At 44.2% G+C, this 23,861-nt stretch overlaps 1 protein-coding gene across 2 annotated transcripts in view; it reads left to right on the top strand.

Annotated features, from left to right (window-relative positions):
* The window catches only part of CNNM2 (cyclin and CBS domain divalent metal cation transport mediator 2), a 147,010-nt gene that overhangs the window by 105,726 nt on the left and 17,423 nt on the right, over positions 1–23,861 (top strand). For both annotated transcript variants that reach the window (XM_064144466.1, XM_064144465.1), the window contains exons 2-5: positions 11,040–11,183; positions 17,785–17,922; positions 19,996–20,165; positions 23,426–23,519. In XM_064144466.1, the coding sequence (XP_064000536.1) occupies positions 11,040–11,183; positions 17,785–17,922; positions 19,996–20,165; positions 23,426–23,519 (546 nt within the window). The remainder of the gene's footprint in view (positions 1–11,039; positions 11,184–17,784; positions 17,923–19,995; positions 20,166–23,425; positions 23,520–23,861) is intronic.

Genomic DNA, 23,861 nt, shown 5'->3' with positions numbered 1-23,861 from the left:
GTACTGCTCTTCTTTTTCAGCTCATATGCTTTTCTCTCAGCACAGTTTAGGTCCTTATGTAAGCACTCTGGCCTCAGCTAACCTCCTCCCAATGTCCAAACATGTTTCTGTTGTGCCTTCTGGTACTTCACCTTTTGTTGGATTTAAAATCTCATAGCGTAGGTGCCAAAATCCAGAAGATCACCAAATTAAACTCACTTTGTTCTAAGAATTGAGGGAGGCAGGATTAGAGGGAGGATTAGGTCGGTAGCATTTTAGGTTGCAATGATACAGAGTAAGGTTGTTTCTGTGGTGTCATGTTTTGGTTACCTGAACATCAAAGCCATTTGAGCTCATTGTTGTTTCAGGTTGGCTTCTATTTTTGTTGCTCATAAATGTCTCCTAATGATCTTGTTTTTATTTGGTGGATTAACTGTAGGTTAAAAGAGGCAGCCTGTCAGACAGGTTGAGTAATGGAGGAGACTAACAAAGTGACAGTTCTTTTCCTATGCCTTTATGAAGGGATGAAGGAAAGGTCCCACTTAGATTAAGGAGGAGGGGGAAAGAATAGGATGGGCACAAGTCATATCAGCAGTGCAGAACTACAGGAGAAGGAGACTGAACAGGCCACGGTAGATGTTGGTTGTTTCTGTGGAATCCCAAGTTGAAGTATAAATCTCTCAGAAGGATGTCTGCCTAGATATAGAAGCAGGCCAGCACCAGACCCCACCGATGCCATAATCTGGGGCACTTCTTAGTCTGCACTGCTGGACTGAGGTTTGGGGAAGACTTGGAGCTTTGAGTTCAGCAGACCCAAGGTTTTGCACTCCCTCTGCTGGCTGCATTTTCACTGGCTGATGCCCGTTCCTCATCCCTGAAGGAATGCTGAACTCACTGGTGACAATCTTGAGCAAAGAAGCAGTAAAATTAGCATGGCTCCTTTGTAGGCTCCTTGAGCACTAAATTAAAACCAATAAATCTGGTTACCCGTGCTTTGGAGGTGCAAAGTCAGTAAGAAGATGCAGTCCTTGTGATTCTTTCCAGAAGGTCATTATCTGCCTTGGGAAGCAGAGGCACAAGGGACATCAGCATAAGTCACACTTCAGTATCTTTCGAATCTGGTGTGGAAGGTGTGAACTGTCACCAAGAATGACTTCAGTATTCTGTTTATTCATCTTAGATTTTATCTGAATTGTCTGTTCTGCATTAGCCCACTTAGTGATAGGTTTCTCTCCAGACTCAGTATTTTCTCTTCCAATTGTTGCCACCTCTTCCATCAGCTTTAGCTTGCTGCTCTCCCTGAAGTGCTTCCTTGATTTGTTGGGTTTGGTTTGGTTTTACTTTCCATCCTGTTTCTTGTCTCAAGCCACCAGTGTCCTGATATCACAACTTTGTACTCGGGTTGGAGCCTCAGAGGCATGTCACAAAGAATTTTACATTTTCCATCTTTTCCTCTCCTAGTTTGGATGCAGCAGATACTTCTCCAGGGCATTGTGTTCCAGTTTGTGTTTGTCCATTTATCAGGCTGGTATCACATGTTCTAGCCAATACTGAGAGCAGCCCTGCTAGTGCATTTTTTATGCCTGTGGACACTGGATATTGTCAGTTTCAGCCATATCCAGCTCATATTCCCTACCAGAAAACTGCATGACTGGGAGGCATTGGCAGACTGTCCATGACAAGGGAATCATTACTACTATTCAAAGAGTTTCTGAAACTTTTCCTCTCCTCCCTAGTTTCACTCTTGCTGTTTGCCTACACCTTTTAATAGGTCCCTCTAAATGCTCTCACTTCTGTTTCTTCCATAAGGTTTCTGCTTTTACAGCAGAGCTCAGAGTTGAAATGACCCTTTTCCTTACTTGAGACATTTCTGGTTCCCAGATATTTTCTTTTACTCATGGTTCAGATCTGAGTTTGTTACCAGATTCAATTCAATTGCAAGCAAAGCTGCAGCAGCTTTCTAGAGCTATGCTCTCACTTGTAGAAGCAGCAGGGAAGTAAATTTAGTGTCTGACAACATGCTTCTCACCAAGATCTGACTAGAACAAATTGAAGGGTAGGCAGCAGTTGAGTTGGAGCACCTACAACAAGTGATAGGCTGCCTGAGATGGAAAATCTTAGGTCATTGCTTCTCCTCCATCTGCCACAGGGCAGTAGAGAATTATTGAGTCCTTGTTAGGAGCTTTGTCTAGCTGGTGTTTGAAAGTCGCAGTAAATGAGCTTCTGCCCATTTCCCTTGGGAAAGTATTCCTTACAAATACAATCAATTGTCAGGAGGTCGTTCTGGAATTCTCCCTAATTTTTGTGTGTCCTCCCCCTAAAATGGGCTTTAACACAAAGAATCTATTTAAAGTGCTACTTTTTTTCCCCCCCTGTGAATGCTGATGTGGTTTCTAGTTAATGTTTGTATGAGACTGCAGGCTGCCTGGTTTAAAGGTGAAGAATCGCTGTGGCTGTGCTGATACTTTCACTCATTTCCTTGAGAGTCTGGATGAGTTTTCATGTGACTGCATTGAATGGATGTTAGTTATTAGATTGCTTTCCCAAAAATATATATGAAGACATGGTGTGTTTTGCTACCCAGAAGAGCAGGATCTAAAAAGCCTAGTCTAAGTCTAGATTGTTTGTGCAGAAGTTTTGAATTTCTCTTCAATTCTGTGAACAGTGCAGAGTCATGAATCCAAAGGTGGTGTACACCAGTTAGTGGGGTGGGAATAGGGGGGTTGAGAGGGTCACAGGATGTTAGGGCTTGAAAGGGACCTCTGGAGATAAGTCCAACACCCCTGCCAGAGCAGGACCATAGAATGTAGTGCAGGAACGCATCCAAGACAGGTCTTGAAAGTCTCCAGAGAAGGAGACTCCACAACCTCTCTGGGGAGCCTGTGCCAGTGTTCCGTGACCCTTAAGTAGAGAAGTTCCTTCTCACGTTGAGGTGGAACTTCCTGTGCTGTAGTTTGCCTCCATTGTCCCTTGACCTATCATAGGGTGCAACTGTCCCCTCCCTCTTGACACCCAGCCTTCAAGTATTTATAAACATTGATTGGATCCCCTCTAAGTCTTCTCTTCACTGGACCAAACAGCACCAGGTCCCTCAGCCTGGACAGTGCTCCAGCTCCTTAATCATCTTCATAACCCTCCCTTGGACTCTCTCAGATCCCTCTCCCTCCTGAACTGGGGAGCCCAAAACTGAATGCAACATTCCAGGTGAGGTCTCACCAGGGCACAGTAGAGGAGCATGAGAACCTCCCTCCACCTGCTGAACACACTCTTCTCAATGCACCCCAGGATCCCATTGGCCTTCTTGGTCACAAAGGCACATTGCTGTCCCATGGATAGCTTGCTGCCCTCTAGGACTCCCAGGTCCTTCTCCACAGGGCTGCTCTCCAGCAGATCACCTGCCAAGCTCTACTGGTGCAGTTTATTATTCCCTTCCAGAGGCAGGACTCTGCATTTATCTTGTTCAACCTCATTAGGTTCCTCTTTGCTCAGCTTTCCAAGTCTTGTGAATGGCCACACAGCCTTTAGGTGTCTCAGCCAAGCCTCCCAGTTTGGGGTGAAAGTAGTGATCTGGTTTCCCCACTGAAAATAAAGTGCAAAAGCAAACAGCACGAACGCAAATTTCTGCTAATAGAAGGCCCTGAAGTGTGCTGCAGGAAAGAAATTGAGGAAACCATTTGTTACACAGTTATAACTGCTTGTTGATTTAATGGCTGTTTTGCATAATGTGCTGTTGAACCCAGCGTGTCTCACTGACACCAAATCATTCACCTTTGTAGAAATCAGTCAAAACCAAAATGGAGTAAGCTGGGAGATTTTTCTGAAGCACAGATCCTTAGATAGCAAATTCAAGGGCTACTCACCACCTCCTGGGTTTCTTCTCCAAGTCATCATAGGGATATTAAAAAGGTTACAGCTTAACGTTCCCTTCCCTTGACCTGCTAGTTGCATGTGTCCTAATGCAGTCAGCATGCAGTTAGCTTTCACTGCTGCAAGGACACACGACTGACTCGTGTGGCTTGTCCACCGGGGCCATGCAGTTCTTTTCTGCAGGTGCAGCCAGTCAGTCCCCAGGACCAGTGCTTAGGGAGCATTTTGTACCAGGTTCACGACTATGTGTTTACATTTATTGAACTTCATAGTGTTCCCCATCGACTCATTTCTTCTTCACGTCGGGGACACGTGAGAAGGTGGTGAATACAGCTCTCTTCATATGGCAAAACTTTTCACATAAACAAGAGCCTTTGTACAGACCAGAGCAGATGTTGATCTTGGCCAGATGCTTTCATCTCTAGTTTGAACTGTATGACAATATTCTTGAGGTCCTTGCTGTAAACATAAAAAATGTAAGAGAATCAATATTTCAGGCATTTCTTCCAGTGCTCTTCTGTGTGCTCAGTCAATCATATGGACTCTCAGGAGCTCATTCTAGGTTCACTGATTTATGCAGATTTCACTAAGCATCTTTGTGTATTTCTTAATTAGCTGAGGAAATGAAATGGAAGTTGTGATATAGAGCAAAATCCAAGCTGAGTGGCAGGATTTTGAGCAACAGGATGAGGCTGGATTTGCTTTTAACAAAACTTCTTGGTCCTCTAGTTGCCCATTAACATAACTGAGAGATTAGCATTTGTCTTGAACCATGTGCACTTACAAGCTCCTTAGGCTCTTGCTGATGCTACTGACCACTGCTGTAGGTGAAGGAAGCTGAGGCCAAAAGCACATGCTGCCTGCAGCAACAGAGGAGTTGTGGGGTCAGAGCGCTGCCCATGGTTCTCTCCTGGTGATGCTTGATACACATGACTCAGGTGATTTCTGCCTTTATCATGAGATCTGGCAATGCTACAGAGCTGCCTGGTTGCTAAATCTCATTGTATCAACACTTAAAACAAGTGATTAAAGAAAGATTATTGTCAAAGATGTAGTGTGGTTAAGAGACCATGGCCAGAAATTCAGTGAAGTATAGAAATTGCTTATTCCAATGTGTGCTTGCTCTCTAGGCCCTAGGAACAGTGTAGACAGTCTGGATTTCCTTACCTGGGTGTTGACTTGTTCAGCTTCTTGTTGGTTTTGTATTGTATATCCTTGAGAGTGGAAAATACAGTTGAGAGCTTTCTTTCTCAATTGAATAAAATGATATAACAAATATCAGCAGGCTGATAAAGTTGTGGCCTATTTCTATTTAAAACACTCAGAGGAGACATTATTTTACTCACAGGCCACTTTTAAAGTTGGGCACATGCTGTGTTATGCTCTTTTATGATGTATAAAAAAGTCTTTGCACTCCTCTGTCTTTTCCATTTAGCCTATTCTGCTTTGATTACTTCCATGTGTGGAGGGTATTTTGCAGTCATCTGTGCAGCAGTCTGAGAGGGGCAGCCAGTCTGGGAATGCATCTTTGTGACACCTCCATCATTAGTGCTCATGCTTGCTCCTCCACTGTCTGATGATTCCTGGAAAGTCATTGTATGGATCAAGAGAAGAAATGTAATTTTTGGATCTGATCTCTCTCATTCAGTGACTGCATAAGCATTAGAGCCAGTGCAAGAGAAGGAGAAATCTTTGGGAGCACAAAGCATCCTTTTAGAGGCAACCCAATTAGATTGGCTTAAATTCATCAGACACCAGCAAAGTGATAGGTTCTTGAAAGTTGGGAATAGGAAATCTTGACAGTCAAGATGGAAAAAAAGCTTAGTGTCAGCCTGCATTTGGATAATTTATCTATGTGATGGTTTGTGTGTTACCCACTCCCTCCCCCCCAACTTTGGAAATCACCTGCACTAGACTCAGCCGGCTCTGGAAATTTGAATGGAGCTTATATTTACAGCTTAGCTCAATATACAAGCAGATATTTACAGTATATACAGTCATATACAGAAACATACAAGGTAAAATGGTAATACAGAAACACAACTCCCCTCCCAGAAACCTGAGTCCCCAGGAGGGCCTCCCAACCACCCTTCCACCTTCTCCCACCCCTCTCAACCTTCCCCCAGTCCCAGGGAAGAATGGAGGTTTGGCCAGGGGGTTAGGAAGCAAAGTGGATTAATCAGAGAAACGGCAGAGAGGCTAGAGAGAGAGAAAAAAAATGCAGCTCTGAGCTCCCAAGCAGAAGAAGGACGACTCCCTTGTCTATGTTTGGGTTCTTGTTCTTATACCTCTCAGCAAGCCTGTGAGTGAAGTAGACATCATTCTGTTTTCCTTTTCACAGCCTGTAATCTGGTTCTTCTCACCAAAACATTCTAGCTAGCTTCAAACTAGCACAATCTATTTTCAACAGGCACACTCTCTACAATCTTTTAGTTGTGTAATGAATGTAGAGCTGAACATTGATGATACCCACCAAAAACTCCAATGACATTTGAAACCATGACAAGTTTCAATGGTCTCTATATTTAGGGTGTGAAGTAGAAAAAAATGAAAACAGAGGTTATGGCAGAACAATGAAAAATTGTTTCTAACCTTATTTTTAATTGTAAAAGGTGCATATGTCCAGTACCAGTCTATAATTAATTCCCTGTCAGCTCACTTTGCATAAGAGAGTAGTAGCTGGTACAGAATTTGGCCACTTACCACACATTAGGTATTGTTGATCAGATCATAGTGCTGTGGCTGCTAAAATTCTTCCTGAAGACCACATCAGTGGAAAGGGCACATAACTGTTTTTGTGTCTGGAAGTGGTGCAAACCTGCCCATGGTATTGCTGCCTCTCAGACTCTTCCCCCTTCCAATTTCCATTAATTGCTCATACTGCTTGTAGATGTGTCAAGGACTCCATTGTCAGACTGTCCTCTTCAGAATGTAAAATTTTGTCACCTAGATCAGCTGTATCACAGGCAGTACTGCAGTGGAGAAGGCAACTCTGATCAAAGATGAAAGACTGAGTGGATATTTATTTGTTTGTTTTAGTTTTACTCACTCATGCAGATGATAGAATCATAGAATAGGCAGGGCTGGAAGGGACCTCAAGGATCATCTAATTCTAACCACCCTGCCATGGGCAAGGACGCCTCACACTAGATCAGGTTACTGAGAGCCCCATCCAGCCTGGCCTTAAAGATCTGACCTACCATTTACTCATGTGTGAGAACAGCTGATCCTTGGGAATTTGTCATTGAATGAATAAGGTGCATCCCCATGAGCAAGAAATTAAGCAGGGGAGGCAAGAGACCTGCATGGATGAACAAGGAGTTTCTGGAAGAACTCAAATGAAAGAAGGAAGTTCACAGCATGTGGAAAAAGGGACAGGGCACTAGGGAGGAATATAAGAATGCTGATAGGACGTGTAGGGATGCTATAAGGAAATCTAAGGCACTCTTGAAATTGAATCTGGCTAAAGTTGTAAAAAAATAACAAGAAGGGCTTCTTCCAAACACATTAGCAAGAGAAGGAATACAAGGCAAATACAGGCCCACTTCTGACTGAGATGGGTGACCTGGTGACAGAGGATACAGAGAAGGCAGTTACTGAATGGCTTCTTTGCAACTGTAGAGTACTGCCCCTAGGGGAGAGTAACCCCAGGTATCAGTACAGGTTAATGCTGACCTGCTGGAAAGCAACTCTGTGGAAAAAGACCTGAGAGTCAAACAGGATGACCATGAGCCAGCAATGTGCCCTCGTGGTCAAAACAGCCAGTGGCATCCAGGGGTGCATCAAGGAGAGTGTGGCAGCCAGAGGTTATCCTCTGCTCTGTTCTGCCCTGGTAAGACCTCATCTGAGTATTGTGTCTAGTTCTGGGCTTCCTGATTCAAGAAGGACAAGGAACTGCTTGAGAGGGTACAAGAGGGGACTAGACCATCTCTCTTATGAAGACAGGCTGAGGGACTTGGGGCTGTTTAGCCTAGAGAAGACTGAGGGGAGATCTTATCAATGCTTACAACTACTTAAAGGGTGAGCATCAGGACCACAAGGCCAGTCTTCTTCCAGCGGTGCCCAGCGGCAGGACAAGAGGTAACAGGCACAAACCTGATCATAGGAAGTTCCATCTAAACATGAACTTCTTTACTTTGAAGGTGGTAGATCACTGGGACAGGCTGCCCAGGGAGGTGATGGAGTCTCCATCTCTGGAGACATTCAGAATGCACCCACTGTTCTGTGCAACCTGCTCTAGGTGAGCCTGCTCTGGCAGGGGTGTTTGACTAGATGATCTCTAGAGATCATTTCTAACCCCTGTGATTCTGTGATGTGCAAATGAGCTGGTCTGTGACAGAAATGGTTCTTGAAGGACTCATGCCTGTTGATTTGAAAGCAAATATTCTAACGCCTGAGCAGGCACTAGGAAATAAATTACAGTATTTGATTTGCTAATGTGACACCTTTTTGTGCCATGGTTCTTCTTGAACATAATTATATTGAAAGCATATAATTGGAGTAATATATTACAGGGGGAAAGCAGTGATAGTAGTACTTTAATCTTTTGTGTTTTTATGAAGTCACTCTTTTTTTTTTTTTAATTTAATGCTGTTCATTGAGCAATAAAAAGAGCTGAAAGTCTTGTCAGGAATGCAAAGAAATAAAACCTGGCACAGTGAAAGCCTTTCAGTACAGTATGAACGTCGATCCTTTAAAATCACAAATCATCTTTCTATTAATTCACTGCAGAATAAGGTCTCCTCAAGATAAGTCTCAGCAGCACTGTGGAGTTGGTATTTAAAGTATGTCCATCTGCATCTAAACGAGTAGCTCCAAGACAATCAGATTATGCAGTAGTTACTTTGGTGAGAATATCGCCTAAGTGGAATGGAAACTTCATTTTGAGTCTAATATTAGACCCTGCTTTGGAAAATTCCTTTTAAATGATCACAAGCTGGGAATAGCAAAAGAATTTAACTTTCGACAGACAGCATTCACCAAGAATTTGTTTTTAACTGCTTATGTTGGGTCCCTGGGAAAGCAGATGTGAAAAACTTACCAAAGTGAATTGACTTGACCTGATGCAATGTTTATATCAGTAGTTGATAAGTTTTCCTCCCTCGTCTAATTTCTTCAGGATATTTTCATTCTTTAAGCATGAGTAAGTCAGGGTTGGAATAGTTTGAATGCTTGCTAGTCTAATAATCTGAATGCTAAAATATGCAGACATTATTGCCTGTAAAGGGGTCTAAGTGAGGTTGAGCTGGTTTGCTTATCTTCTGCGATGGGGATAAGTATTGTTTTTAAGACCAGCGAAGAGGAATGTGAGACAGTGTTGCTTACCTCCTGACGGCTGAGAACGCCTGTTGATGTCTGCCCTATTTACACCTCAGAATGCTACTTCTGTTCGGTTAACCCTTTGAATGCATGTTACTCAATACACAGCTTTGTAAGGGACCAGCTTTCAGTGGCTGCTAGGGAAATAGCCAAGCAGGGATCTTAAAGCAGATTCAAAGGGTTGTGATATTACCATTATTCCTGTGCCAGAAAAGGCTTCAGGAATAATGGAACACTCTGTCAGTGATGCACAACTCAGGGATCTTTAGAGTCACTAGTACACTGGATCAGTGCTGGCTCCAGTCCTGTTCAGCATCTTCATCAATGACATTGATGAGCGCACAGAGCAAGGCTTTTGACGCTGTCTCACATACATCCCTGTGGGCAAGCTCAGGAAGTATGGGATAGAAGAGCAGGCAGTGAAATGGATTAAAAACTGGTTAAACAACATAGTGCAAAGGGTGGTGATCAATGGTGCCAAGTCCAGCTGGAGATCTATAACTAGTGGAGTCCTCCAGGGGTCAGTGCTGGGTCCAGTCCTGTTCAGCATCTTCATCAATGATATTGATGAGAGAACAGAGTCTGCTCAGCAAATTTGCTGACAATCCTAAACTGGGAGGCTTGGCTGAGACACCTAAAGGCTGGTGTGGCCATTCAATGAGACTTGGACAGACTGGAGAGCTGGGCAAAGAGGAACCTAATGAGGTTCAACAAGATAAATGCAGAGTCCTGCCTCTGGAAGGGAATAATAAACTGCACCAGTAGAGCTTGGCAGGTGATCTGCTGGAGAGCAGCCCTGTGGAGAAGGACCTGGGAGTCCTAGAGGGCAGCAAGCTATCCATGGGACAGCAATGTGCCTTTGTGACCAAGAAGGCCAATGGGATCCTGGGGTGCAGTAAGAAGAGTGTGTTCAGCAGGTGGAGGGAGGTTCTCATGCTCTTTTACTGTGCCCTGGTGAGACCTCACCTGGAATGTTGCATTCAGTTTTGGGCTCCCCAGTTCAGGAGGGAGAGGGATCTGAGAGAGTCCAAGGGAGGACTATGAAGGTGATTAAGGGGCTGGAGCACTGCCCTGTGAGGAGAGGCTGAGGAACCTGCCTTTCAAGACCTTTCTGGACGTGTTCCTGTGTGACCTGCACTAGGTTATATGGTCCTGCTCTGGCAGGGGGGTTTGACTCGATGATCTCCAGAGGCCCCTTCCAGCCCCTAACATCCTGTGATCCTGTGAACTTGTCTTAGCTTTTCCTTTTGTTGATCAGATACTGTCACTTGGACTACTTTAATTAATTAAATTCCTAAATTAGGCCTTCCCCTCCCTCTTCCCCTCTCTAATGGAGCATATATAAATAAATTAGTTTTTGAGGGAGGGAGGGAGGAGAAAAATAGGAAAACAAGGATTGAACTGGCCTCTTCTCCCCACTCTACCTTGTCCACTTGCTCCTGTGGTCTGGGCATTGTTGCTGTTGTCTTCAAGCTCGAGGAGAACATTCGAGCGAGCTTGCTGTAAAGGAGGCCTCCAGCCTGGCATTCCTCTGCTCACATGTGAGACAAGAAGTGAACAGTTACTGACAAGATAATGTAGTGAATTCAATGCCAGAGTGACAGTTACACCGGGAAAACATGTTAGAGAGAGATCTCTTTAGCCCTGCTCCTTTAGTGCATTAGGTGGCTTTATGTGACCCATTAATGCATTTGTCAGAAATCAGAATATGATTTCAGGCACCTATTAAACTTTTGTCTTTTGTTGTTTTTAATAAAGCCTGACACCAACCTTTTTGTCTTCTTATTTATACCTGTGTGTCTGTAATTCTGCTGTAATTTCTGATCTTTCAGGCATTTCTGAATTGTCTAAGTTGCTGGTTTATCTCTTTGCAGGCAAATCTCACCTGGCTATAGTACAAAGAGTAAACAATGAAGGAGAAGGGGATCCTTTTTATGAAGTCCTGGGAATTGTTACTTTAGAAGATGTGATTGAAGAAATCATCAAGTCTGAAATTCTGGATGAAACAGATCTATACAGTGAGTAAAAGTATTTGCACTTTGTGTATAGATAAGAGGGAAGCCTCCTTACAAGTAGCAATTGCATTTAATAGCTGTGCTTTGAGAGATGTGTAGTTGCTGATTTAAAGTATCAGTGGTGAAATGACCTGCAAGTCCCTCACAATGTCAAACTAATTCTTGGGTTTGCAGCACTTCACTCCTTTATGCTGTACTAATTCAGAAACAGGACAGGTTTATGTATTTGACCCTTCTGTCAAGAAGGTTTACATCTGCAACAGCCTGCCCTGCCCTGCTAGCTGTTCACCACCACAGCAGTGGCCTTATTAAATCTTTTTGTTACAATGTTCACGACCTTCCACATTTTCCCCTAAACTCTTTCGGCCTCAACTGCACTACTCATGTAGTTCATCTACTACCCTACCTTAGCAAGAAGGCAGGTAAACACCATGCCTCAAGGAAGGAGAATGGAGTCTCTTTATAGTGTCACTGTCACTCGTTCAGAAAAGCTGAGAATGGAAGCAGCCTTCTTCAGGGCTGAAAAACAGCATGTTCTAAATGACTCCTCTGTTCATCACTCAGTAAGACCCCTTCTTTTCTGTTAACATATGTTAAGGAACGTAATGCTGCAGGGCATCCATTTCCTTGGACTTGAGATATCTGGACTCCTTTCTTTTCCACTTTAGAATTTGTCTGGTCTTTGGCCTTAAGTGTCTTTGCCTCTCTTCCCATCTACACAGTCTGGCCTGTGTCATTCCTGTCTGTCATTCTTCATCTGTCTGTCTGCTGTGCTTTGATCACTTGCTGGCAGATGCTGGTTTTTACTATGTGTTCATGTGTAGTACAAGAATATCTCTCAGTTCTATTGTAATACAAATAATAACTATAAATATTGTTAACACTGTTAGGCTGTTCTGTCTTTTTTTCTTTCCTCATGAAAGGGACCTGAATGTTTCTGCAGCATCTTTTACAGGCCAGTGCAAGAATCTTCCATCCTCTCTCCACACCAAATGCCAAATGAGCACCCTGCTTGTACTTTTATGTAGAGATTGTTATTGCCTGAACTACTTTCTGCAGCTGCTCAGTCTTTTACCAGTATTTATGTGCCCAAAGGTTCATATAAATCACAGTTGTGTTTTACAATGTGCTGAACACCTTGATTACTATGCAAATCACAGAAATCCAGTTCCTATCCGTTTCTTTTCATACCCTCACAAATGAGCTGTTGGGCTAATCAGTTACAACATAATGCTGAATTCAGGCTTTCTTCTGTGCACCAGAAAGATCCTATCTTTGTGTCATCGTCTTTGAGATATTTCCATGCTTCTTCAAATGAAAACACATTGCATATGCTTTTCACTGTTGCATTTTCCCCCTTGTTTGTGAAAAGAAACATAGATCATGCAGTGGTGTTCTTCAGGATAAAAAAAAAGCTTTGGCCATTAAAAGCATGCTAGAGGGAAAAAAACCTGAGAATTTAATTTTACTATCAGAAGACTTCCTAGATTAACAAAGTAGAGCTGGTACACATGAGTTCATTTGATATTCTTCTTCCTCAGAAGGTTTTACTCTGGAAAATTCCTGGTTCATAACTGGAGGGAGACTTAATATCTTAGGCTTCCTGGAGGACACAGGAAGTTTGGAGGGTGGCTTCTGCTATGTATTGTGAAGGTGAACTTCTAGCTTCTTTGCAAGGTTCTGGACTTCATTCCACTCTTCAGATTGAAGGAGACTGTTGCAGTAAGGGGTAGAGCAGAAATCCAGAAAAGCTATGAAGACTGCAGAAAATGTGGTAGGTTTTCACAGACTCACAGAAACATTCCAGTTGGAAAAGATGCTCAGGATCACCAAGTCCAACCAATATCCCTCCTCTATAAGGTTCCATATCCCCAAGCACCAAATCCAAATGTCTTTTAAACACATCCAGGGTCGGTGACTCAACCACCTCCCTGGGCATCCCATTCTGATGCCTGACCACTCTTTATGTTAATTTTTTTCCCTAATATCCAGTCTAAACCTACCTAGTCACAGTTTTGGATTTGGGCAGACCAGTGTCCTGTAACCACAACTGGTGTAGTGGTGGGAATGTGCTCCAGTGATGGGAAAGTACCTTATTGTCCACAAGATGTTAAGTCAGCTAGTTTCTGATGTGTGACTATCAGTGTGTCAGTGCTGGGAACCCCATGTAGTAATGAGTCACCATCATCCTCTGATGGTCTTCATTAGACGACCAAGCTGGCTTGCACAGAATGAGTCATTTTGAGACCTTTAGGCTGATTTACTCTGTGCCAGGTGTTTATTTAAAAGCAGACCTTATGAAAAATCTTGGCAGCATTGTCACTCCTTTGTTCTGAAGTTTTTAAAATGTTTTGCTTACATGGAAACTTGAAATTTGGTAAGTGGCTGACCTTGGTGTTGGAGCTGTGCCTTTCTGCTCTTTCCATAAAAATACATTTCCCTGAAAGCTGCTCCCACTGCTGAAGCTCCGCAGCTGAATTTCTTCAAGGGTTGTGCACCAAATAAGTGTGTGCTATTTCTTTAGGTTGTTACAGTCTGCTATATCTTATGGCTAACAAGAGGTGTTGGGAGCAAGACCTTTCCACATCTGGATAGTCTGAGTACTTCTGAGCGTGAGACTTTGCATTGGGGATTCTGATGGGCTGGAGAGAAAAGTTTTCTGGGAGGCTCTGACTACATCTCAGCCAGCGTCACTATGAAGAGCTGTCAGTGTGTTTGGCTCTTAGTATTGGAAAGCTGAGCATTTTTTAATGCTTGATTCACTGTAGGAATCTGTCTTGCACTCCCATGGCCATAGCCATGGTGGGAGAACATTTCTCAATCTTCTCAAAGACCCAAGACAGAAAGCTGCATGTCCTGTGTTGACCACAGAGTCCACTTGAGGAACGTGGATTTCACCATTCTGACCTGGGTTTGACTAGTAGCCTACCTTATTTAGCTCCTTCTAATGGAAAGCAAGTTTAGTCACCCCTGAGGTGCAACTGGAATGCTGCTGGTTTTCACTCTTAGAGACCCAGAGGAGGTTTGCCACATGTAAAATCTGGGATTTTCCTACAAATGAAATACCTTAAGACATCCTTGTGTTCTGCATGTTGCAGATAAACAGCCTGGTAGTAAGCAGCAGCTTACACTGCATTTTTCTGTCTTCATGTGCTCTTCAGCAGCCTGTCTCATCCAATGTGACCCCAGGCCAGCCCCTGCCAGGCCATGGTTCACATTTCTTACAGGGCTTGCACTGCTGCAGCAGCAAAAGCTTTCCCCACCCCGTGTTGGGGGTCTAGGCTGTCTAGTGCTTCACTTGGAAGATGAGGGAGAGGAGGACATGGAGTGTGTGCCTCTGCCTGCCTTGGGCTGAGCATCCTGGTAGTGAGTATTGGCACAGTGAGTGTAGTCTTCTGACAATTGTATATTCTTTTGCTGGAATATCTGTTTAATGCACATCTTGAGTTGTTGCTTACCTCTGTCCTTGTATAATTCTTGTGTACCAGACAGAACCATGCTTCCATTTGAGAAAATATTTTTGTCTTTATTCTTATCCTAAAGATAAAAGGACAAAAAAGAGCACAGGAAAAAAAAAAGGCCTTTCCCAGAACTTTGGGGGCATCTGCAATGCTCATCAGCCTGTCTCCCTGCTTGCCCAACTGAACAGGTGATCTGAGGTTTGAACTCCCTGTTATGTAGCTGTCTCCAAGCTGACTCCATCAAGGAAATTCGTGCAGTTATTTGTGGTGTTTTATGCCAGGCCTGGAAGTTCAGGAAAATTACAAGAGAGATCACAATCTTATTTGTATTTGGTCTCCTCCATTTCTTGAGTTCCCTTTCTTAGCCCAGGAGTTAATGGTCAGCCTTGCTGCCTTTGATTTGAAGGAAAAGTCTAAATATTCCCAGAACCTACTGAAAATAGTTGTAATATTTGTTGATATCTCACCAGAAACTATACCAGAGGTGTCCCTCATGTGTCACATTGTTCATGGTACAGAACCAAACAGCATCACAGCACTCTATAAGCAGAGATCACTTCAGCATGCCAAGATAACTCCAGTGCTCCAGGTCTCCATCTCACTGTGGACAGGACAAATGGAGGAAGTACCTGGTCCAGATGCAGTTACTTCTGTCACTGTCCAGTCTTTAGTTCTTAAGTCTTACAGGAAGCTAAAATGTCATTTGGGTAGTGAGAACAGTTAAGACCATCTCTTAACAAACATAAGCCAAGATAATGGCTTTAAGCCATATGGCCCTGCTCTCAATGTGTCACACTTTTCTTGGGGGAAGGTTTCTGGACAGGCTGCCAGGAAACAGAAGGAGGAGTTGAAATCATCCATCATTTGATTAAGAGCCTGGGTTTCTTACCTTGATGACAGATGCAGACAGAAAGATTTAAGACATCCTCCCATGGTGTGTTGCTGTCCCTGTTTTCAAGTACCAGAAGTGTAGTGTGAAACCTATTGTGGCACAGCACATTCACAGGAGTGAAAGAGATGCTTTACTGCCCCACTGAATAGATGTTTCCCTGTCCTGGGGACAGAACCTATATTTGTGGTGATTTTTACCTCCTTGAAGAGACCAGTGACAGAGCTCCTTGTGAGAAAGCATGTCAGCCACAGCATCATCAAAAATCTGAACTTTCAGAAAAGGCCATTTCTGTTCTTACCTCTTAAAACAGGTAGAACCTGGCTTCGAGGGGACTTTCCTCCTAGTCACTTTCTGTTGCTTTGGCATCCATCTTTCCTCTAACTGCATGTGCAGAAAAGGTCTGTCTTAGACTTTATTCCTAAAGTAGGGGTGGTTGTTAGTCTGTAGCCCTCGGGCAATTGCTTTTGAAAGAGAAACTGCAGCCCCTGATGTAGTCCAGCTCCTGGGTGAAGTACTACTAAGGCAAGAAGTTTTTGGTTTCAAAGACATAGGACATAGGTCTTAATCATTCATCTCCATGTTCTTGGGAACAAGATCTGAATTTTTCTGATCTGCACTGCTCACAGAAGGAGCTTTAGATATCTACAGTAGATATTTCACTGTCAGTGTGGTGTTGCTGTGGGCTCTGTGATAGTCCTATAATGGAGGCTTGCCCATGGGGAGTTGAAGATCTGTAGATATTCTTACATAAAAAGCTAAGGTGACTTGAGAAGGTTTTTTTTAAAATAAACCTGTTAGTTCCTGGCATTGTGTACTTTCAAGCCCCAAGCACAACCACTCTGAGCTTTGTGTAGTCTGTAGCTTGCATGTGGACACCTACAGGACTCCAGATCTCAGCAGCTTCTTTGCTGTGATACATCACTGTTAGCACCTTTGCAGTTATAACCTAAAATCTAGCACCAGCTACCTGGGAGTATGCAGGAGATTTCAGAGTTAGCTTCACCTGCACCTCTTTGTGTACTTGCCTGAGTTCTCTGCAGTAAATCAATGTGCCAGGGCTGCCTCTCATCTCTCAAGAGTCCAGTCATTTCAGAGCAATAGCGAAGGTTCTGACAGACGAGTAGTCACAGTGTTTCCAGGATCATTCTCCACTAATGCACTAGAACCTCAGCCATGCCTCATGTCTGAGGGGCTAACAGTAATTGCTTCAAGACTTGGATTTCCTGAAATATCCAGTGTAGCTCAGAGCCGTCTGAGAGCATTCTGCTGCTTATAGCCAGTGCCACTGTGCACACTGTGCCAGCAGAGAAGAGCAAGAGACCTCTTCTCCCTGCAGTTGGCCCCAGAATGCCTATAGCACTCTGCTACTTGGTTTCCTTGATTTTTTTTGAGTGGATGATAATAGCTGGGTTCTTTGAGTCTTTGCAACTCCATCTCTTGTGTTGTCTTTCACAAATGAGGATTCCCCCCAACAAAGCCTGTTTCTGAGATGCGTGAGCTAAGGGAGACGTATTTAACTGAATAAATGGCAGGAGTGTGGGATCACTAGCAGGTGAATTCCTGTATCTGAACTCTTGAAGCTACTTTGTATTTCATTGTACTTTAGCGCCTGTAAAGCAGCCAGAGATTCCCACCTGCAGGCTGTCCAGCTTGCCAGCCTTTGCCGATGCTTGGACAGGACAGAAGAAACTGCAATTGCTAGACTTTGGGAGTTACTTGGACCAAAGACATGTAGGTTTTGCCAGAACAGTCAGTGCAGTCGTGCCACAGCATGAGAGAAGCATCACTGTACAGTTACCGTGTGTGCTTGCTGGGAATTTTCCAAGGAATGTATACGAGGGGAAAAAAATAGCTCTCACAGATGCTCTTACAGAGCAGCACCTTTTGATCATTAATAACACTGAGCAGAACTCCTGCCCCCCACCTGGAAATGTGCACACCCCATATGCATTATGCAGGCCTGCTCTGCAATTAGATGTTTGCAGGTGGAGACTGTGGCCCTGTTGAAGTGACAGAAGCAAGGAGGAGGGTGGCTGCGGGACAGGGGCTCACGCAGAGCCGAGCCTGCAGCGCAGCTCAGCAGTTGTTTCCGATTCGTGCTGCGTGCTGATGCGCAGGGCTTTGCGCGAACGGCAGGAGGGGTCTGTCTGCACCCCGTGCTCTGGCTGACTCCATCCAGCACAGTTCGCGTTGGACCCTGTTCTAACAGAAATCACTTCCTTCCTTTCTTTTCCCACTCTGCCTTCCCCAGCTGATAACAAGACAAAAAAGAAAGTAGCCCATCGGGACAGGAAGCAGGACTTCTCTGCCTTCAAGCAGACAGACAGCGAGATGAAGGTTAAAATATCACCGCAGCTCCTCCTGGCAATGCACCGGTTCCTGGCCACAGGCAAGTGCGGGTTGTCTTTCTTTGCAGTCGTGCCAGAGCCTCAGAGACAGTTTGTCAGCAAAGGCCACTGAGGTGGGTGGGAGAGTGCAGGCGGGAAGGGAGGCTGGACTGTGGGGTGACAAATAATGCCACTGTTGTGTTTTTCTTTTTAAATTCTCTCCTCTCCTGTGTTCAGTGTCGGCATGAACCCTCTGAGACATTTACCAGGGGTGGACCAGTAACTTTAAATTGGTCTGAAAGGTAAGGATGAATGCCAAGTGCCGCACTGCATGTCTAGAGTCCATCAGATTAACGACTAGCAAGTGCAGCCCATTAGGAAGAGCTCAGGGAACAAAACCAAAGAGGACTCGATACCACTGGGCCAGCTGACTGTAATTGCACTCTGGCACCTTCTCCAGAAAGAGATGCTGGACTTTTTACAGGAGGGTCTAAACCTGTTCCATGAGACTTTTTGACTCCAAGAGAAAAACTCTTCCGAGATGTTTAATGCAGACTGTGCAGGCGATTGAACTGTGCTTAGAAAAACGGATTTCTGGCTGGCTTGTGCGACCTCCGTTGATGACTTCAGGTTTCAGAGGACAGTTGTCTCCATCTCAGAACACCTTGATATTTTAGCCCTTGGGTGGGCAGTCTGGCAGAGAGGCCAGGGCCTTGAATGGTTTCTTTCAGCTGGTACTGCCTGTCGTCGTAATGTCGGTCCCTTCACCTCAGAGATGAGCAGACCTGTTAAGAGGAGAGCTTGCGGAAAACACCTTCCTGTTGCTTGTGCTCTCTGGCATATAAAAGGCTTCTGACGTGCAGGCCTTTCAGATGGGAGGCTTTCACTGCGGTGCTCAACGTCTGTTTGTGGGTAGAAAATCATGAAGTTGTTTTGTCTCAAGTTTATCAGCTCCAATTGGAAATTAGTACTTCCTTTCCTTTAAGGTGCAGTAGCTGCCTGCCTAGTCCACCTCCATGCTTTGTTTTGCCTCTTTCTTGAAAGGAACATGTATTCAGTCGGTTATCCCATCTCAGCTGAAGGGCAGTAATTCCTTAAAAGGCTTGGATTCCTACAGCTCATGTGCATGTGAGCATGTCCTTGATGAAGGGAACCAGTTCAAGAGGAAGATGTGGATTTAACAGCAAGCAAGGCATTGCTCTTGTAGTGGTACAAGACCTGATGGACTTCCCTAAACAGCTGCTCAACAGACAGTGCTGCTTCTTGGACGAAAGGATTGTGTAGCTTAAATCCTGATCTGTCTGTGAAGCTGGTGCTAAATAAGATGAAAGCTACAGTTCTGATTTCTCTGTTGTCGTTTGAGAATAGTATCTCTAGCAGACAAAAGGTACTGGGTCATTAACAGTCCTCTTCTGAAATGAGGTGTTAGGAAAGCTTATCAATTTGCATGTCTAAGTCTTGGCATCCCTGGCTTAACTCTCCCATACAAGGATGAGCTTTTCCTCTTCAAATGGCTCCTGTTGGGAATACGGAAGAGCAAGTGGCTAGGGGTTGTGTTGTGTGTGTCAGGTGTTAATCCCATGTGGTTTGAACTGACCTGCACTGTCTCTCATTTCGAATTGAACCATGACAGCTCCAACTGTGTCTGTGATTTATGTAGAGTATCTATCCAGAGTAACTTTCTAAGCCCCAAACAGTAATTTTTTTGGGGGATATTGTTTGAGTAAAGTATAATACACACATTTTAATACCTTCTGAGGAATGATAAAACAAGTTCACTGGTTCTCTGTGCCCCAGCTGTAAAACTCTTCCATTTACACAACTCTCCAGTGAGCCTGTACAGCTGTGACTGAACTCTGAAGCAGACAAGAGTGCCTTTTTCTTTTCCCTTTCAGATGAAGACGTGGGGTTTGGCTGTTTGGAAGAATATTTCTGTAATTAAAGTTGGGGCATTCCAGGCTTTCCCCCCCACACCTCTTACAAATCTAGCAGCCTCAAAAAACTCGAAGCCTACAATTCAATGCTGGATCTCTCTGCATCTGTGTGTCTTTTATAGGCAAATGTCTATTAACGACTACTGCTAACTTCATACCAGGCATATGATGTGTAATACCAAGTTGTATCTTGTGTTATAGAAGTAGAAGCATTTGGTCCATCCCAGATGTCAGAGAAGATTCTTCTCAGGCTGCTAAAACATCCCAATGTCATCCAGGAGCTGAAATACGATGAGAAGAACAAGAAAGCCCCAGAACACTACCTCTACCAGCGAAACAAGCCTGTCGACTACTTTGTTCTCATTTTACAGGTCAGACATGTGGTTATGTCCCTATCTGCAAAATCCTTCATCTCCTGACATCTCCCTCTCTATACTTCTTCCAGTTGTTGATGTCTGCCTTCTTTCAAACATGGGAGTGGAGCTGTGGCTCCTGGGAGCTGCTCCTTCCTCCTTTATGAACAGATCAACTTAGAAGAACTTGCTCAGCTGCTTTTAGCTTCAGTTAAAACAGCTGTGAAGGGTAGGCAGCACTTCCCACTTCAAGTCATCCGTTGAAAAATGCTTATGCTGTAGGTATCACTAGGACAGGCAATGCAAAGGAATCCCTGCGTAGAGCTGGCATTGCTTAGAAAATAGAGATGCAAGAAATGTCATGTCATAGGAGTTTGACCAGGATGCTTTCTTGAATGTGTTTTTTTGTTTTGCAAAAGGAGGCATGAGGACTTTGATAGCTGAGAGAACTTCTGGTGCACTTTTGAAGTCTGTACCTTTGGAGTTGTGAGAAGCACAGGTTTCAGTGGGGCACTGCACTATCTACTGAAGGCGTGACACCTCCTGCCACAGCCTTTCTTGTTCTTGGACACCCTGTCATCCAAGCATTCCCCAAGGTTCCTGCATTTGGGTGTTTATGAGATAGGAACCCTAGGTGGTGTGGAAGGGCTGACTTCTGCTTGTTCTGTATGGGATTGCTTCCAGTACTGGTTACCTCCCAGGTTTTGTTGCTTGACAGGAGCATTGAATGGTTAAGTAAAACTTTACACCAAAACTTAACTTCTGTCTAGCACTTATTTGAGCAGGAACAGTCCTGTAAGAGAGATTTTTCTGGGAAATGGCTTATTTTTCTATCCTGTGTGACCAAAATCACAGGCGTTGTAGATAATAAAGTTGTTACATAGGGCTTGAAATCTTCCTTACAATGGCCTTAAAAACTCCCAAAGAAAAAGCCACAGTAAGGGAGATTTGAGCAGTGATAAACAATTAAGAGAATGCTGTAATGTAATATTATGGATTCAACATAATTATCTTTAAAAAAAAAGAAATCTTCTTTTCCCAAGGATTTGAGGAGCTCTCTAACTGCTCTTTATGTGCTGAATTTTTGCAATCTGAAATATTCCAGAGGCAGGATAATACTCCTGAATGAGGTAATGCTGCAGAGATGTAAATGGAGGACACAGGCAATAAAAAAGGACAGTCAGTTCTTTCTAAGCCATTCTGCAATCAATAAATATTCAGCAGACCTGACGTGCTAGCTCTGTGATGCATTGGGAAAATTGAGTCTTGCAGTAGCTGCTTAATATAAAAATGGTAACAAGATTGGTTCTGCAAGGGTCCAGAGGGGATAAATACATTTCTTTTGTACTTAAATGGTCTTAGACTTGTGTCGCATATTGAGAGATCAAGAATACCTTCATGGTAAACCCTGAGTTCTAGTTGGAGAGTCACCTGTTTGCAGCAGCTTTCCTCTTAGCTAATGGGAACTTCTACTGTAGGAGTTTGAGATTTTGGGTCTTTTTTTGCTCATTGTGATGTTGGAGGTTTTTTTTGTTTTGCTTTTTTTCCAAATTTCTTCCAAACAGTGAAAAACCAGGAACCCCATGTGCATGCATTTAAACAGAACACACATAATGGCATACCTGCTTAACAGCTTCTCAGCTACTGTGACTATGCCAAGCATGCCTGGTCTTCATATGGCCACCACTGGGAAGCTTGGAAGTGCTGCTGTGTGTGCCGATATAGCAATGGTCTTGGATCTGAAATTCAACCCCTGCTACTAATTGCTAATTTGTATTTAGCTACTAACTCCAGACATGAAGATCAAAGCCTAGTCGTGCACGTATTTTGGAGCCCTGGTCTTGGCTGGTGCGTAACTACCAGCAGTAAGTAGGTTGAGAGCTCTGTTTATGACCAGTCTTTGCCTGGGTGACAGAACTGTACCTTTTGGAAGGGTTGTAATGAAAAAATAAGCTACTTATTTGGGTTGTGGAGTGAAATTGGGTTTAAAAGGGATTATATGAAGTCGTTGCTTGTGATAGCAGGAAAGTGGATTTTTGAGCTAGACATTCTCTTCCTGCTAGGTAAATGTTGATTTTTCTCACCTGGGATGGTGAAATCAATTTGATATCAGGGCTCATGCAGACTGAGTTAATTTTCATGTTTTTCTGCCCCATTGCAGTACTGTAAAGTTAAAGGCATGATTACTGATTTTAAGGTTATTCTCAATGAAATAAACACATAGAAATAAAATCTGCCTTTTGGATTCATTTAACCTGAATGTGTCAGCTGGTGTTCATCTACTTAGTACACATGGGACAGGCAATCTGTCTGCCCTTTCCAGCCCAAGCAGAGGGGAAGTATTGCATGTAGTTATGTTGTTTGCCTGGAAATCCCAGCCTTTGTGCAGCAGTTCAGTTTAAAAGCTGCACGAGATTTCTTTTGTCCACAGTGGTACTCTGTGACTCCCAGTGCAGTACCAGTAAGGATGGGTAATGTGTAAACCAGACCTCACTAAGCAGCCAATTAATTTTGGCTACTTGTACATGAAAGCAGCTGACATGCTTACAGTTGTTTAATGAGGTGATTTGTGTTCTAGAGTCCTTTGTAGAGCATGATGTTAAACATTTGAGTCAGCCCACATGAGGTATGGGTTCCCTCGAGTGGTTGTGTGGTTTTGTACAGTATGGGAAGCACTGAGGGTCCTGCTAGGTGAAGCTCTATGGAGGAGCAGAATCTTAAGAGTAGAACTGCTAGAAACCAAGAAGAGTAAAATAGCCTCAAGACTGCTCCTTCAGGATTAAGGGTTTTGTTTCTGTGGAAAGCTCAGCAGTGAAGGCAGATCACCATCTCATGTGTTGGTCTCCAGTCTCCCTTTTTGTGTCTGTGTTAGGGCTCTGTGTGAATGTGGGCTGTGACCCAAAATGTCTAGATGTCTCCAGACCCCAGATGATTGTGCTACATGCACATGAGCTCCTTGTGATACCGGGGAAGTAGTTTTTTCACTCTGCCTTGAGGGAAAGAAATCTGACAACACTTGGAGCAGGGCAGTAATACCACTCCACAGCACTACCCTGCTGCAGGGACTTGTGCTTGCCGCAGGGCACCAAAGACCAGGATAGAACAGGGTACAAGGGTGTGTTGCCCTCCAGGGTCTGTCCTTATTCAAGCACCATTACGTACTGCAGGGACCATGACTCTGCTTAAGAATGTCAGGCAAACCTAGCTATCAGGGCTCGAGTCTGGTCTTGTGCCTGTGGTCCCTTTTAATTGCAGCTCTCTCTCCTTTTCCTTAACAGGGGAAGGTGGAAGTGGAGGCTGGGAAAGAGGGAATGAAGTTTGAAGCTGGTGCTTTTTCCTACTATGGGGTGATGGCCCTCACAGCATCACCAGGTATGTCCTCTTACCTTCTGGTTCTGGAATGTGCTCCTGCACATGCCTGCCTGTCCTGGGAGTGGGTCGGGAGGAGGCTGTGCAGGGCATCCCCACCTCCACATTCGTGGGTCTGACGTAAACGATACCTCCTTGCCAGCGAAACCACCTGCCTGGCACAGCGCCCCTGGGAGGGGCACGGGCTGGCCGTGGATCTGCCTCCGGAGCGCAGCGAGGGGCCAGCTCCTGAGGATGCGAGCGTTGGCTTTAGCGAGCGGTGCCTTTTGGTGCTGGAGAGCAGCTTTGTACTTCTGCTTAGGGTAGGGTAAGAGCGACTGGATTAGAGTAGTTGGTGGCAGAGGG

Source organism: Pogoniulus pusillus, chromosome 6 (genome assembly GCF_015220805.1).
Source record: "Pogoniulus pusillus isolate bPogPus1 chromosome 6, bPogPus1.pri, whole genome shotgun sequence".
Lineage (NCBI taxonomy): Eukaryota > Metazoa > Chordata > Aves > Piciformes > Lybiidae > Pogoniulus > Pogoniulus pusillus.
Note: the sequence above shows the minus strand (reverse complement) of the source record. Positions and strands in the feature narration are given on the sequence as shown.